Raw genomic sequence first — 17,297 nt, 5'->3', positions numbered from 1 at the left:
TTTCCTCCCACTGATTGATCACAAAAACAAGCCTTTAAAGTCTCCAAGAAACGCAGGCCACTGCTTTATCCAGTGTGTGAGTGAGGGACAATCATACAGAGGCCACAGTGTGTTGAGTTTAGAGGTGCATTCAGTGAATCGCGTAAATTTCTCTTCAAACTCCATGACTGAATTGCTGCTGTATCCAATAATGACAGTCAGGTGGAGCCCGAAGTGTGTTGAGCTTAGAGGTGCATTCAGTGAACCTTGTAAATGTCATTACTCCTGGAAAAACACACACATACACAGTCCACTACAGTTTTATTCAATATCAATCCAGCATTCAATCCATCCTTTCTAATCAAGGATTAGAAAGTGAAATCTTGCCGGGATGTATACGATTACAACGGTTTCTTTAGACTTACATTATGCACAACATTATTTGTAGTAGAGGTTGTTTTAAGTGATTAATTGTTTCTGATAAGACATTTTACAAGCTACTCGTTAAAAAAGCCACTTCTGCTGTGTGTATACATGATTTTTCCCCTGAATAGCAAATATTTAGCAACTGAATTTTGAAATATTCCTCTCTTGAGCGAGTGTTGATGGTTTCTGTCCATTAAAACCTCAAGTTTTCTTGAACTTTCCCTGAGGAAAAAAACGTAATCTTTAATTATCTGATATTTTATCACAATAATTATCTATAGCGACTGATTTGAAACATTTGTTTTGTTCACATCCTGCAGCCCCATCAGTGCTGCTGATGAGTTCAAGGAACCTTGAAAATGTCGTCATTTTTGCAGTCTGCTAAATTAGGTTTAATATTGTCATGAATATTCAATGAGCCTTTAGAAAACCATTAGCGGTCATATGTGGATGTTTGGCGGCTTGTGTTTGACATGTCTGCTCTTGTTTGTGTGTGTGTTTGTGTGTTTGTTTGTGCGCAGCTGGTGGCCAACGCCGTGCTGTTCACCAGTGTCAACTTGTCGGGGGTGTTTGTGAGGATTATTACTGAGCGCGCCCAGAGGAAAGTCTTCCTGCAAGCCCGCAACTGCATCGAGGAGAGGCTGAGGCTCGAAGACGAGAATGAGAAACAGGTGAGGTGTGAATGTGCACACACACAAACCTGTTTTTATATCAGAGTGAGGACACACCATAGACAAACCAGGTCATGACCCTGAAAAATCCCCCCTTTGGTCCCCACAAAGATATACAGTAATAACATATGCACACACACAGAGTCTGGTTTCCATGATTTCCAGCCTTAATCTAAACCCAATTCTCTAACTTTAAAATCAAGTATTAACCCTGAAAAAACCCTTTAAAGTTGTGAGGACCAACTAAAATATCCCCACAAAGATAGCTTTGTAAGTTTTTTGGACCTCACAAACATATGAATACAAGTACACAAAACACACCCCTTGCCCCTTACATTACCTTAACCATCACAACTAAATGCCTAACCCTTAACCCAACCCTAACTGGCTATTAACCCTCTATATACATGTACAGTATAATATCCCATTTGAAACGAAATTGACCCTCACAGACATGTCCTACAGAGGTAACAAATACAGGAGTACACACAGACACAGAGGGGTGTGTGAGATGACGACACATTTCCACTTCCTGTGCTCATGAAAATCTTGCAGTCTCTGGAGAATTTTGTGGTTTTTTTTGAAGGTTTCAGGTGCCAGTGTGTTCCAACAACCTGCCCACAGGCACAGAGTAACTATGACAGCAGCTATTTAAGGAAAGAACAATTACTGTAGCACATGCACCAGCGCCTCACGTTCCACCCCCTTCGCGCGCACCTACAGCACACGGAGCCTTGTAACTCAGGGAGGTTTTTTAACACGCGTGAAACAGGCGTCGCCGTCGTGCGCAGCTCCCGCGTCGAGAAACCCACCTGCACCTGCCGTGTAATTAATTATGTGTTGTATGTATGTCATACAGTCTAACGTGCCCGTGTGCACATGCGCACGCGGGCACGTTAGACTGTATGACCTGTGCTTTTGTAGATTAGATGGTGATATGCTGTGTTTTCCTCAGCAGTAACAGGCTCCCTTCTGACAGGTAATTACACAAGCAGATTGCTTTCATGGCCTCCCCACTCCAGTAAAGGTCACAGTTTATCTGGGTGAGAGAAACACACACACACAGACACACACACACTCACACACACAGACCCCCTGATTCTGATCTGTGACCACGCAAACCTGCTTCTGCAAAAGTCTCCGATTTGACTTTCACACATCAAGCAGCTCGCTGGTTATCACTCGGGTGTTTGCTTTAGTGTTTTTTTTTCAGCTCTGGATCCATACGTTGTATTGATTCCTGAACATGTACAGGCTCTGCTCTGTGCGTCTGGGTGGGAAAATTGACTCTGCAGTTAAATAGCAATCTCAGAACACACAGTGTCCAATGCGTGGTTTCCTCTCCACTTGTGGATACAAAGGCAAAGCCTTTGTTCCTAATTCTAAAACTAAATATTGTGACGGCTACATGGACATGGAAGTCCTCAAATGTAAATAACACGACAGGCAAAAACAATGACAACATCCGTTTATTATTTTTCAATTTAATATGGAGTCTGAATATTACTCCAGTGACAACCTTATTTTTGGTGCATTGATTACCATGAAATCAGTGGACATTAAAAGAAAGCTGCTCCTCGAAGCGCAACCCGCTGTCTTCCCCCGCAAAAATGTATGAAATTTACGTGGGTCTTTGAATGCATCTCATTAGCTGCTCCTCTAAACTATGAGCCCTGCAGTACTTTCACTCACTCTCATGCACTGGATCAACCATTCCCAAACTTAAAACCCTTTTAACACAGAGATGACACATTTGCGCAAGTGTGCTTTGCAATTTACCATAATTACGCAGCGATTTGTGCTAACGGTTTCTGAAAGCTGTCAAAGCCACCGTGTGGTTATTACGGTAATTTCACTCGCACTGTTTCAGAAGGCCGACGAATCAGTGTCCTTGTCACCAGAGAGGAGAGAGTTGGAAAAAACTGTTTTTGGACATTGAGACAAAAATTTTATTTTAGATATGTTTCATAAACACAATCTGGTGTTTGTTTACAACTTTATGTTTTTCTAAATTTTAAATTGTTAATACATTATTTTAACATGCAGTAAATTGTAAATAACTGCCAGATATTGAAAGTTATTCTGGAAAAATGTTCTGGCTCTTTTATGGTTTAAATAAGCAAAAAAAAGTCTAGACGGACATTTTGAGGCAAAGTACATAATTAACAAATTAAAATGAACAAATGAACATTGAGCGCAAACACTGAACCGTGCACATAAAATGTCTCAGTTTTGTTAAATATTATCTGCTATTCTAGGTCAGATAATATATAACACATCATTTAAATGCCATGGCTTTGTTTTATTCCTCCATTCTAGGCATTTTCTTAAAATCTATCGTATCATATTTTTACAGCAGTAAAAAAAAATTAATTACAAAACACATTTATTGTTATTTATTGACCTTTCATGACTGTGGCCCACATTTTGGAAATCTCTGCGCTTGAATATGGGCATTTCATGTCCCTGTCCCTCACAAAGAGTGACTGAAACTGTAGTCATTATAGTGTTTGGTGTTTTTAGCTTACAGAACATCATTTAAATCAACATTTAAAGACAGGATCCAGGAGGAAGATGTGGCAACATTTAACTGTAGTCAAAGTAAGGCTTGGGGAAACTGGAGCTAATCCCAGCTGAAAGAGGACGAAAAAGGTTACCAAGAAATCAACTGTTCACTCTCACATTCAAACCTACTGTCAGAGTGTCTAACTAACCTAATCCCTAATCTGTATGTTTTTGGACTGTGGGAAAAAGCTGTAGAACCTGGAGACCCTTGGTCGAACAGGGATCTGAACTGGTGACCTTCTTGCTGTGAGGCAACAATACCAGCCACTGTATCACATTATTCCATGACAGATGGAATAGATGGAAGATTGTATCCATAGAAAGAAGTCACATTACATGTCATGATGCAGTCTTCTCCTCTTTCTATTTTTGGATTGATTTAAAAAGAAAGAAAAGGTGTTACATGTTAAATGAACAGTTTTTTGGTTTAAAGTGTTTAATTAAAAACATCTTCCTTCTCTCGGACTGAGTCTCCACAAGTTCGATTCTCTTAAAATAGTTTTTTTTTTGCAAAGATTAACAACAAGTTATTGTTGGAGTTTAAGTGTTTTCTTGTTAAAATGGAGGGTGTGGAATTTGTGTGTGTGTGTGTCAGTGTGTTGATGTGGGGGAAAATGAGCGGGTGATGATAAAGCAGCGTAAGAAGAACCGCAGTCATACAGAGCAGTGGGAATCATTAATGTGCGATTATGTAACGAGAGGAAAGTTCATCTGTAACACAACAACCACACCTTCACACTCTGGTTATCAGGATTTCTGGAACACACACACACATTCTTGCACAGCATCCTCAGTAAGGACATAGACAAAAACCCTTACCTTAACCACACACACACATTTTAGCCCTAAGCTGAACCAGTTCCTCAGAAACAAGGTTCTGCCTCATGAGGACCAGAAAAAGTCAGTATTTATGCCAGACAAGTTCCTCAGAAAAGTGCCAGCAAATACAAGCACACCCACTTGGACACACACACATCCCTTGCGTCAGTGTGTGTGTGTGTGTGTGTGTGTTATGGGCAGTTGTGGGAATGGCTGTTCAGTGTGGACAGAGATTGTTGCAGGGAGACGCAGGAGAAGCCCCAGCAGCTTTCAGAAGGCTGCCTCTCAGCAGTTATTCAGCAGAGCCGCCCGATGATTCATTGTGCATTCACAGACCATTTGACTTCCTGCTGGAGTTTCAAGAGCACTCCTGTGCTGCTGGAAATGCTGATCGATGAGGCCGCGGTACTTTGAGGCTCGCACAGAAAGAACGTGCTGACTAATTTGAATTCATTTAACACATTTTATTTTATTTTTTTTTTAATTCAAGTAAATAAAAAGGGTTGTTTTCATTGAACCATAGCAGCTCACAGTGCTTGTGGTTGTCTAATTCTGATCACAGAGAGAATCTTTCCCCTGCGTGAACCAGAACTTAGTTGCTAAACAATTGTCTTGTTCCTCTGTTTCCTCGTGGCTGCAGGAATAAAAACGACTTTGTTTTGCAAACACATTTTTCCAGTGCAGCTCATTTTGCACTGGTCGGGTGCTTTAAGAGAACATGAACATTTCTAACACTTCAAAGCTATGTTGGGTTAAATAATCTGGCAACCTGGGAGTCAGAGTGCTGCAAGCCGCAGTCTTAATTTAAAATTTAAACTGGCTTTTCCTTTGTTGTCAGTAAAACATGTTTCTTTGGCTAAATACAAACCATATCGCATATAGCTTGAACAGCGTCTCGTTCCTGTGTTTGTGCTCTTAGGTCCTTAGGTTTCCTCGTGGCTGCAGCAATAAAATCACGTTCATGTCCATGTCCTCCCAGAATAAACTTCTAACACTGCTGTCTCCTCTGTTTAAACCCCCTCTCCCCCCCCCACCTCCTCAGGAGCGTCTGCTAATGAGTCTACTGCCGAGGAATGTTGCCATGGAGATGAAGGAGGACTTTCTGAAGCCGCCTGAGAGGATCTTTCACAAGATCTACATCCAGCGTCATGACAATGTCAGGTACGGGGGTGTCATGACAACTGTGGAGCCGCAGTGGCCGCGTGGTGGGGCCACGGTGTGTTTTGATCCAGGTGTCACCTGCTGTGACGTCAAGGTCAAGAATAGAAGGGGAGCAATTAAGATTAGCCATTCACGACGCCGATGCAATCAAACCATGGAAAGGTTAGAGGGAGGAGAGGAGATGCAGAACTGTTGCTACAAACACTTTGGTGCTGTTTTTGTTTCTGTGTCTGAATTGTTTTTATTCAATTTCCTAATATTAAGCCACTGAGAATGCCGACTTATTAGAGGCTCAGCAGCAAATCCACAAATTGGAGTAACTTTAGTGCGTCTCCAAAGCATACTGGGACTGAACCAGCGCGCTCAATAATAATGTGCTGCTAATGTGTTTGCCATCTTTTCATCATCATTTCCTCACATTCAAAACTGTGAAATAATATCGGAAAAAAAGCAGCTCTTTTTTTTATCATGCGTCAATAATGTTTGAAGGCGGCATCGTCACCACGTGATTCAATCACCACTGCTATAGTTTAGAACAAGTGTCTCACAAGTCAGGGAGTGCAGTAGTTCCCTGACCTCACTTTTGAATCTGCAAAACCGTTCCACAACTTTCCGCCTTTGATGTTTCGCTCATTTACGTAGATTGCCAAAATGGACGCCAAAATTAAAAATGGTCGACTTCCTGTTGAGTTGAGGCCGTGGTTATGGTTGAATTTTTTGTTCGTCTTGGTCTATAACATCTTCCCACCAAGTTTTGGGAAATTTGGTGGAACTCAATTTTGCCTTTCCTTAGGGGGCGCTATAGAGCCCTTGAGCAACACACGGGTCTGGGAGCTACTGTATGCCAATATCACATTTTCACCAGACCTGACCTCTGTGCCAAGTTTCTAGTTTTATGCACGTTAATCTCCTTAAAAAAGACCTCAAAGTCATGGATATAATATTAATCTGAAGTATAATAACAATAATCTGAAGGATAACAATAATAATAATCTGAACAACAACCTGAAGAATAATAATAATAATATGAAGGATAATAACAATATTCTGAAGTATAAAAACAATAATATGAAGGATAACAACAATATTCTGAAGTATAAAAACAATAATATGAAAGATAACAACATTAATCTGAAGGATAATAACAATAATATGAAGGATAATAACAATAATCAGAAGGATTATAACAATAATTGAAGGATTAACAATAGGTTCCTCGCTGTTTCGGCCCCTGCCATACACGAGCTCACACAAGTGGCTCCACGTTTATTTATTCTACCATTTTAACTTTATCATTATTTGATAAATATTATAATATAACTGTTACATATCTAGTGGGCACATAAAATGTGCCATTTTGATTGATAATCATAATTCCCTGCAAATCCCAACCCAGCCTTTGACCTGTTCCTGGGATTTGAACCAGTGACCCTCCTCCGGTTACCCTCCTCCGGGGGGTGCTGTGCCAATCTCAGCTGACATAGGGCGATAGGCGGCGTACACCCTGGACAGTTCATCAGTCCATCGCAGGGCCACACACATAGAGACAAACAACTATTCTCTCTCACATTCACAGTGTCCAATTTACCTAATCCCCATATTGCATGTTTTTGGACTGTGGGAGGAAGCCGGAGAACCCTGAGAAAACCCTCACACACGTGAGAGAACATGCAAACTCCATGCAGAGAACAAGGGCCTTTCTGGATACTTACTGGTGTGTCAGTATAAAAGATATATCTTGTTGACACTCAGGAATTGACGGTGCAACCACAACATAATTATTAAAGTAAGAGAATCTAAATTTAGATTTACGTCAAATGAGACATTTCCTTGGTTTTACCTCGTTGAAAATTGAATATGTGGCGGAATAATTTTACCCAAGACATAAAACTTGTAGCTACAGCCTCTCTGCTGAGTGTTTAATAAAAACTCTGAGATGGATTCCATCCACGGGAGAGCAGATATTCTCTTAGTCACTACGTCAAACTATGGAAACTGGAGATCTTCTCCTTCTTGGAGTGTGTGACTTCTACAATTAGGCATAGTTTGGCATTCAAAACAAAAAAAACAACAAAAGAATAATGACATTAAGTGATTAGATGAAGTGTAATAAGTGATCTGCTTAACAGCTCATTCAGGAGCCACTTCTGCTGCACTCGTAATGAGGGGAACGTTTGCGGGAGCGTGAGAACCTGGCCTGACTTTGAGCGGATTTCACTCTAACGAGGCAGTAAAGAGAAAGTGAGAGCTGTATCAGTGCTGCTGAGTGTGGGAGTGGAGGGTGAGGAAGCGTGTCAACAGCACTCCTGTCAAGAGACCATCCTCTCCTCTCTCTGTCTGATGAGCTCCCACACTCACCCACGGCTCAGGGACATCACCTCCTGTTCTTCAGCTTCTCTGCTGCACTGGCAATCAGCCAAACATCACCACGCTGCTGCTGCTGCTGCCGCCGTTCAGAAAGCTGCGACTCTGTTTTACTCACACTGCCGTCACAAAATCTGCTGTTGAAGTTGAAATCTGCTCGTGCGAGTCGACCACACTTTTGACAGTTTGGCGGTGGAGACTGGGACAAGGAACCTCTTGTATTTGATTGACAGCTATCACTACATATCGTCACCTTCCGCCCCTGCAATGCTGCTGTATACACACAAATGCTCCCTCAGTCATATCTGATAGTTTTGCTTGACAGAGGCTGTTTTCAGATGAAAGAAAAGATCACGGAGGCCAATCAGAGGCAGAGTCTGAAACACTTTCTTAAATTATTTTTTGAAACCTTCCAGATAATAAAGCGAAGTTAGTAAAAGAATAAATAAATAAGTGTCCGACACGTGAAAACTGAAATAGTTTTTAATCATATCAGCTTTTTATTTGCAGGGAACTGAAGTTTTAGGAGCCTGACAATGATATTTTTGTGAAATTTCCGCTCTTCATCGCCGTTCTCTTCTTCTTGTGTTTAGAGTTTGTTCACAAAGCTTCATGCTCATGCCTCACGTCTTCTTCTCTGTGTTTTGTGTATTTCTTTGGCAGCGTCACAGAGCCACATACAGGCTTGGCATAATAATAACATATATATTCTTCAGCGTTTAGAGTCATTTTTTTTATGGAAAGGTTTTTGTAATAATCTTTGTGGGAAGACAGATCGCTGAAGTGTAAGCGAATCCGTCTAGACTTCACAGCCCAACTGTCACCGAGTGAGAACCCTAGCAGCAGAGTTCTGGACGTGTTGGAGTTTTCTTCGGGACCCCAAACAGGACAGCATTACAGTAGTCCAGGCGTGATGTAAGGAAGGAATGGATGAGGGTCTCAGCGATGGAGTCAGTGAGTGATGGCCGTAGTCGGGAGATATTTTTGAGGTGGAAAAATGCAGATTTTGTGACAGATTTGATGTGTGTGTTGAATGATAGAGTAGAGTCCATAATGGGTTAGAGGTCAACCACATTTTTTTTCCTGTAAACAGTTGATAGGTGATTGTGGAGGGAGCTGAGTGGATGGAGATGTGCTGAGATAGAGTTGAGTATCATCAGCATAGAAGTGGAAGTTAAGACCATGATGGCGAATAATCTGTCCAAGTGGGAGCATGTATATGGAGAAGAGAAGAGGGCCAAGGACAGAACCTTGTGGAACACAGTGGTTGACTGTGGTAGGATGGGAGCATGAACCATGAATGGAGACAAACTGTTTCCTGTCATAGAGGTAGGAGTGGAACTAGGTCGGCAGGGTCCAAACCTGCCCTTTTCAGGATGGGGGTGACAGAGGCAGTTTTCAGGCTGATGGGTACAGTACTGAGTTGGAGAGATTAATTAACCATGTCTCGAATGTGGCAGCAGACGGAGGGAAGGCAGGCTTTGACCAAAGCTGTGGGCATAGGGTCAAGAGAGCATGTGGAGGCCTTCTCCTTGGTGACTGTTACAGCCTCCTTTTAAGGAAGAAGCATGGCTCGCAGGAGACTGAACATGAGGCATTTCACCAAATAATGTTGATTTAATTTAACGACTGTTGTCATTTGAGACAAAATAGGAACGAAGGAGGTCCCAGCAAAAATAATAAAAGGCAGGTAGCGTCTGGGACTACCCAGCAATGGGCCACAGGACCCAGTGCGTCCCTAAAAGAAAAACAGATGCCTTGAAATCAAAACCCGAAAACAGGACTGCCGGTAACCTCCAACGAAATAAAACTTCATTGGCAACTTAGTCTGAATCATCTACAGGGGGAGGACGGGAAAACTGATGGTCCTCCAGCTGCTGGCTGCGCATTCTCTCTCTCTCTCTCTCTCTCTCTCCTTCCTCTCTCCTCCTCCTCCTTTTGAACGTCCCTCCCCGCTATGACGCTTTCTCCCTCTCCACTCACATCGCAGGGATTGTAATCATTGAAATGAAACACAGGTGGTGGAGAGGAAAAGAGGGGAGGGAGAGGTAGAGAGAGAGGCTGCACGCAACCGCACATAACAGTGACCAACTCAGCAATATGTATGTATGTTTGTATGTATGTATGTTGTGTACTCGGCCACACGTGTGGAATGTTTCACTGCTCTTTTCTGCGGTGTCTTTTGTTGTGTGACGTTTCAGACTCTGAACTCCAACAAATAAGATCAAAAGTTTTTAGGAAACAAATGACAGGTTATAGCTTTAAACATACGGGGGTGTAGACATTAAAAAAGCATGTTGCCAAGCAGGGGCGTGACTTCTCCCCAGTCTGCTCCCCTCACTTTGATGCTGGACATTGAACGTTTGATCACACACCCTATTCCCCTCTCCCCCCGCCTCCCTCTCTCCTCTCCTCCTCCTTCCTCCTCCTCACCCACCACACATCAGCACGACCTGCAGCGCAGCAGCGGCGTTCAAAGACAGTTCACACAACAGAGCCCTTCTGTTGAACGCCAGTCGTGATCCCAGCTTTGCATACATCAGGCTCCCGAATAGCTCCACTGTGCTGCCAAAAAAGAGACACAACAACTTAGTCACGACGCAGAGGAAGGGTTCTTCTTCTTCTTCTGCTCCTCCGTGCAACGAGGATCAGCACTCGACACTTAACTGTTAACTGCCACAGGCTCAGATACATGGTGTTTCCTTCAAATGTGTAATCAGCCAATCTCACGGCAGCAGCAGCAGCAGCAGCAGCAGCAGCAGCAGCAGCTCAGTGCATGTAGGCACGGAGACGCAGTCAAGACGACCCCATGATGGACTTCAGACTGAGGAGAAACGGTGATTTTAAGAGAGTTACTTTAGAAACTGTTGATCTGGTGGGATTTTCTGAGGATTTACAGAGAGAACATCCAGTGAGAGGCCGAGGCAGCTCTCTGTTGACACCAGATATTTTATTGCCTTTATTGGACAAGACGGCATAGTGTGAGAGGGGAGAGGGAATTGAGCCCTGCAGGGAGCTGCAGGGAGCTGCAGGGAGCTTTAGGCCATGAGACGACAGCTCTGTCCACTGACAAATCCGGTGCCCCTTTGTCAATATGTTGTTGTGTAACTTGCTAAATCTAACTTCAGCTTCAGTGACATGAGTCCAGTTTCCTCTTCTCTATACTGGTGAGCTTTGGGTTCTTTATCAGTTGTTCACACATTCATCGCAAACGGCCCAGTGAAAAAGTACATTTAAATGCCTGTTTTAGCGCTGAAATTCTTTTAACCCTTTAGTGCTCACACAGCACAGGTCTGTGCCGCAGGTACACCCGTGGTAAACTGCTGTGGGATTAATGGGTGTGTGTTTATAGGTCATATATTCTTATCTTATAGCCTCTGTATATACATTTTAACATGGTAATGGAACAAAGCAGCCTAAATGCTCTGTGTTCTGAGGATTAATCGTCTTTCTGTTACTGATAAGTTTCTTTTCTTTTTTAATTAGACCTATTCTTCTAATTTTCCTCTGTTTTTGCTGCTACGTTTACTCACTTCTGACCTGACAGCCATCAGTTTTGTGTGCTGTGGAGGCAGAGAGTAGTAAAATAACTTCATTCACTCCATTTGGGCTTCTTATATCTTATTGTCATGTTATTGTCCAACCTTTTTAAGGCAGTACATCGTTCACCCTCATTGACAACCTCACCCAGTTCTGCTCTATGAATAAATATGTACATATTTTTACATGAGAACGTGGAACAAAGTCTTGCACATACGTGGAAAAGTTACAGTTCTGCAGCAGTGGACAGGAAGTGGGTTAACCCTCTTATGACCGTCATGATAATCAGGTCATCTGGATTTATTTAGATTTTATGGCTGTAGAATTGTCAGTGAGTGAGTTCTTCTGCTCCCTTTTTTCCAAGATAACGTTCAATTTCCATATCTGGCAGTTATTTCTTCAACCGTTTAGGAATTACTGTAGAAGCTGACGTCACAAACGGGTGAATCTTTGTCTGTGATTGGACACTTATTCTTCAGGAAGTCCTGAGGTTCTACCGTAATGACAAGTATATGAGTGCAAAGCTCTATTTCTCTGCTTTCCTGTATCCATTTATCCATCTTCTACCGCTTTATCTGCTGTGCCAATCTCACCTGACAAGGGTGAAAGGCGGAGTCACACCCTGGACAGATCACCAGTCTGTAGTTTTTTGGATTTTCGAGATTTCACAAAGGAGTTACAGTCATGAGACGCACGCATGCCAGATCCTGTTGCTAAAAGAAGTTCTATTCTATTCTGTTGCTCTCTCTGAAACAGTCCAGTGAATTCAATTTGCTGAGAAGAAGTTGACGTGTAAGCGACTGTGTTGTGTTTTTAATTTTTAATGCTTGTCGTCCTCCAGACAAAAGCATCGGAGTGGAAAATCCACAGATTTGTTTTTTGTTAAACGAGCTCAGATGCCTTTACTTCACAGGGAAGAGTCATTTTTTTTCCTTCTTTTGACTGAGTCAATAAGATCCATAACACCTTGTTTTGCTGCCAGCTGGCCTGCCTGCCTCTCAGCAAAGTAACGAGGGGCTAAGTAGCTTTCAACACCTTCATCAACTCCACCACAGCAGCTAGCCAGCAGCAGGCAATTTAGCTCTGTAATGGATTTAGTGGTCGGTGTAAATGATGCTGTTTACTTATCAGAGATTGAATTATGGCACGAGCGGCTTTGCTTTGCTTTTGATCTTCATTTATTAGCAAACTTACCTGTGGCTGTTCTGTGTCAGACAGCTCAGTTTGTTTCTGTTGATTTATCAACAGGGAACTGCAGAGTGTTTCCTTTCTGGAGAAATGTCGGAACTCAGCTGTCGAGATGATGAGCTGAGCTTTAAATAGCTTCATCTTCTGCAACAGCAACTGGTTCAGAACTCTGCTGCCCGTATCATCTCGCACACCCCCTCCATCCATCACATCACACCTGTCCTACAGCAGCTCCACTGGCTCCCCATCACACAACGCATCAGTTAATAAAATACAGCATTTTATTTTATTAACTGATGCGTTCAAAGCCATACACAACCTTGCACCTCCGTACCTCTCAGATTTCCTCCACATAATATCCACTCCTGCCCGTCTCGTCACCATGGGGAGCAGAGCATTCAGCCACTCTGCCCGCCAGCTCTGGAATTCCCTCCCTCCTGACCTCCGAAACACAGACTCCCTCCCACATTTCAAATTACAACTAAAAACGCACCTTTTTAGAAAAACATACCCTCACTGACCACACAGCAGTGTCAAATTTTATTGTCTTTTATTATTACATTTTACTGTATTTTATTCTATTTTTATGTTGTATTTGTGTGTTTTGTGTAAGGTGACCTTGAGTGTCAGAAAGGCGCCAACAAATACAATGTGTTATTATTATTATTATTATTATTATGATCATTATTATTATTATTATCATTATTATCTTTCCTCTCTCTCCCTGACAGCATCCTGTTTGCAGACATCGTGGGCTTCACCAGCCTGGCCTCTCAGTGCACAGCTCAGGAACTGGTCAAACTGCTCAACGAACTCTTTGGAAAGTTTGACGAACTGGCAACAGTAAGTGAAGTCACCCTTGTACAGAATAAATACATCTTGCCTGTGTCTTGGTACCAATGTCGTTGGGTGCTAGGACTTGAGCTGAGAATGGAGTATCAGTGGAGTAACATTTGGGCGAACCGTTAAAACTTAGCCTTTTTAACTTAACTTAGACATTTTTTTAAAATCTCCAAAACTGAGTTTTAACATGGGAGTCAATGGGAGGTTTGAGCAGTGCAAGTGTGCAAGTCATATGAAAATGAAAACAACACACAGGGTTAGACGACAACCAAAGCAACGTTTCAATGTCAAAATTGTCTGTGTAGGTTGGAAATTGTTGGTAGGAGAAGAGTTTGTTTAGAGATTTTTGTGGTTATTACTTTGTGCCACACTAATGGCACAATACACACTTATTATAAAATCTGTAATTGTCCAAAGAAAAGTACAAAACTTAAACTGCGATTGTTTAAAAACCGTAATAGGTATCAAAACTTTCATTCAGGCAAGAAAAGTGTAACAACGCTGTGAGGCTCCATAGTGGACTCGGTTTTGATCATTTTTAGACCGTTTTCCATTTGTGTGTCAGTCAGTCAGTCATCATCTACCGCTTTATCCTCCACCAGAGGGTCGCGGGGGGTGCTGTGCCAATCTCAGCTGCATCGGGCGATAGGCGGGGTACACCCTGGACAGTTCGCCAGTCCATCGCAGGGCCACACACAGATAGAGACAAACAACCATTCACTCTCACACTCACTCCTATGGTCAATTTGGAGTGTCCAATTTACCTATCCCCACACTGCATGTTTTTGGACTGTGGGAGGAAGCCGGAGTACCCGGAGAGAACCCACGCACACACGGGGAGAACATGCAAACTCCATGCAGAAAGGCCCTTGTCCCAACCGGGGCTCGAACCCGGGTCTTCTCGCTGCAAGGCGAGAGTGCTAACCACTACACCACCGTGTGGCCCCCCATTTGTGTGTATGTGGAAATAATTTTTTTTTGCAGGCAATAAAATACACATAATTACAAAAAATGACAATAAATGAAGTCATAAAACATGAGTAAAAGTAGCAGCCATACGGTAAAACACAATAAAAACAAATCAAATGAAGTTCGTTCAAATACCATTGGTGCCAAAATTCCCTAAAAAATGGCCGTTCAATCCAAGATGGTGGATTGTACGATAAATGTGTTGTTCAGGGTGCATTTGGACGTGGGGCGGCGCACTTATTGGCCCCTCCCTCATCCAATTTTTGACACATATTCCTGAACCACATTCAATTTTCACCAGGTCTGATGAGGTTACAGAAATCTGTGAGCTTTGGGGCATGGGGAAGGCCTCAAAAACACATTAAAATAAAATAAAATATCCCCAATAACTTAAATAGTGTCAAAAGCCAATGAAAAGTGGTGAATTTTAAAAAAGAGATTTAAAAACAGATGAGGGAAGAGGTCCCGCGGCCAATGAAGTTGATATAAAATAATATAAAAACAAACAAACACATTTTTCAGGGGAAAACAGCAGCTTTTAAAGTGTTTCTGCTGATATTCAAGTCTTCACACTCTGAGTTTGGGCTCCACCAGCTGCTCTTTGACTGTGTGTGTGTGTGTGTGTGTGTGTGTGTGTGTGTGTGCGCTGTTTGGTGCTGAGTTGGCAGTTTACAGTTTTATCACAACTTTTTCTCTGAAAACAGCTGTGACTGACAAAAAACCACTGTGAGTGAGGTGAGAGGACGAGCAGGGTTCCCATAGTGTCAGTGTAGCAATCACACAGGTTGTTATTTAAAAAAACTTTGGTGTAAAAAAATCATAGCATCTGCATTTACACCTCCTCCTCGGTTAGGTGTTCACCATGTTTTTCCTGTTTGCCACAGTGACAGTTTCCTCTTCCTCTAACAACGGTTTTGCTCTGCCAGGAAGAACGTCTAAAATAACGCCATCACTATCACCGGTACCTGACTGTGCGGCGTGTTTGTGTTTCTCTGCAGACCCTGTGAGAAATAATAACATCTGGAGTTACAGACATTCTAGGTGTATTTTATTATCATAAAACAAATGATAAGGCTCAAAACAACACTTCACCTCAGTGGTCGTGAGGACAGGGTTCCTACAGACAAACCAAAGCGTCCATAACTTTGCGAGTGCACAGACAGATTCTACAGAAGACTGTTTATGAAGCCAGGACTTTACCCGAAAGTCCTCCTGTGACGCCGTAACAGTCGATTGCAGAATGCATCACGTGACATTTCATCTCCAGACAGACGATGCTGTTCAATACTTCAAAAGCTACTATATTGGAACATGGAAACACTCTCCTGCACTGAGTGTTTGCTTCCTGTTATAAACTTGTGAAGATGGCGTCACATGAAGTCAGCTTCGTTAGCAGGCCACACCTCCTCTAGCTCTCAGTCCGCTTCGTGGCATTTCTCAAAATCAGGCGTTTAGTTTCACTTTAATCACATTTATTTTTTGCTGCAGCTCCATTTTAAACCTGGTGTATAGCTTAACTGCAAAAACAAGAGGGAACTTCATGATATTTAATATTATTTTGAACAGAGCTGATATATATCTGCTACTGATATATAATAAAGTTATAAAAGGCCATATAAATGTGGCCGCGCTGATCAGGGCTTGCATATTAAGATTTGCAAAGAAAATAAATTCTCGCTGCTTCTGCTATGACATAATGTCATTGAGTGGTGACAGCGGGCCAACAGTGAGGGAGGCAGTCTGGTGAACAGTTGGTGAGCTCCTGTTTCAGCCTGTCACTCCTGCACAAACACCTAAAATGCCTCCAAGACAACTGAATGTATTATTCAGTCCTGGCTGGAACTCATCTATTATGTCACGTCACATATTGATCCAAGAGTGAAAAGTAAACGTGGAGAGGCTGAGGCTGGACGAGGAGGAGGAGGAAGAGGAGGAAGAGGAGTTGATGATGTTGAAGGTCAAGAAGGAGAAGGAACTCACCTCAGCACACACACACAGAGGATGGAGTTCTGGCTTTTCCAGGGATAGATGAGATGTTTAAAAACATGAAAGTAGCAGCAGTGGTTGTGCAAATATGATCCTCAGGACTTCTCCACATGTTAAACTTTAAATTACTTCACATTTTAACATTCGATAAAAAATGTTCTATCTGGCCCAAAATGTCTGTTACACGACACTCACCTGCCTGACCTCATCCTCCCCCAGCCTCAGTCATCTCTTCACACACACACACACACACCCACACACACACACACAATCACGTGATCACCAGGATTATCCCTCATGCGTTCATTCTGCATCTCAGCAATCAGTCATGGCTTAACGTGGAGAGAGAGACAGAGGGAGATACGAGGTGACATGTGACCTGTTGTCAATGCTCCGGTGTTTAGTAAGACATTATATGGAAATCCTGCAATGAGGATATATATATCTACATAGTGTGTGTGTATGTGTGTGTGTGTTGCTGCTGCAGCTGCAGCCTAATTGAGATTTATACCCTGTCGTGTTAGCAAGGAGGGAGGAAAGGAAAAGGAAAAAAGAATTCACTTTCATAGCTCTGTCACAGCTGCTGAGCCTGTCTGACTGCTGCTGTATATGCTACACAACATGTGCACTCCCCAGAGGCTCAACCTGAACTTAACCATAACAGACACACACCTGACTTAACCCCGGCCGTCTCACACGACTGTAACGCTGCACACACACACACACAAGCACACACCCACACCCACACACCCACTGTGCGAGACAATTGTCCTCAGTCAGCTGCTT

The 17,297-nt window shown here is 42.6% G+C and overlaps 1 protein-coding gene across 1 annotated transcript in view; it reads left to right on the top strand.

The window, feature by feature from the left end:
- LOC131465998 (adenylate cyclase type 1-like) overlaps positions 1-17,297 on the top strand; it is a 49,731-nt gene that overhangs the window by 3,066 nt on the left and 29,368 nt on the right. The window contains exons 2-4 of the mRNA XM_058639026.1: positions 927-1,076; positions 5,503-5,621; positions 13,445-13,556. Coding sequence (XP_058495009.1) covers positions 927-1,076; positions 5,503-5,621; positions 13,445-13,556 — 381 coding nt within the window. The remainder of the gene's footprint in view (positions 1-926; positions 1,077-5,502; positions 5,622-13,444; positions 13,557-17,297) is intronic.

This window comes from Solea solea, chromosome 9, assembly GCF_958295425.1.
Source record: "Solea solea chromosome 9, fSolSol10.1, whole genome shotgun sequence".
Lineage (NCBI taxonomy): Eukaryota > Metazoa > Chordata > Actinopteri > Pleuronectiformes > Soleidae > Solea > Solea solea.
Note: the sequence above shows the minus strand (reverse complement) of the source record. Positions and strands in the feature narration are given on the sequence as shown.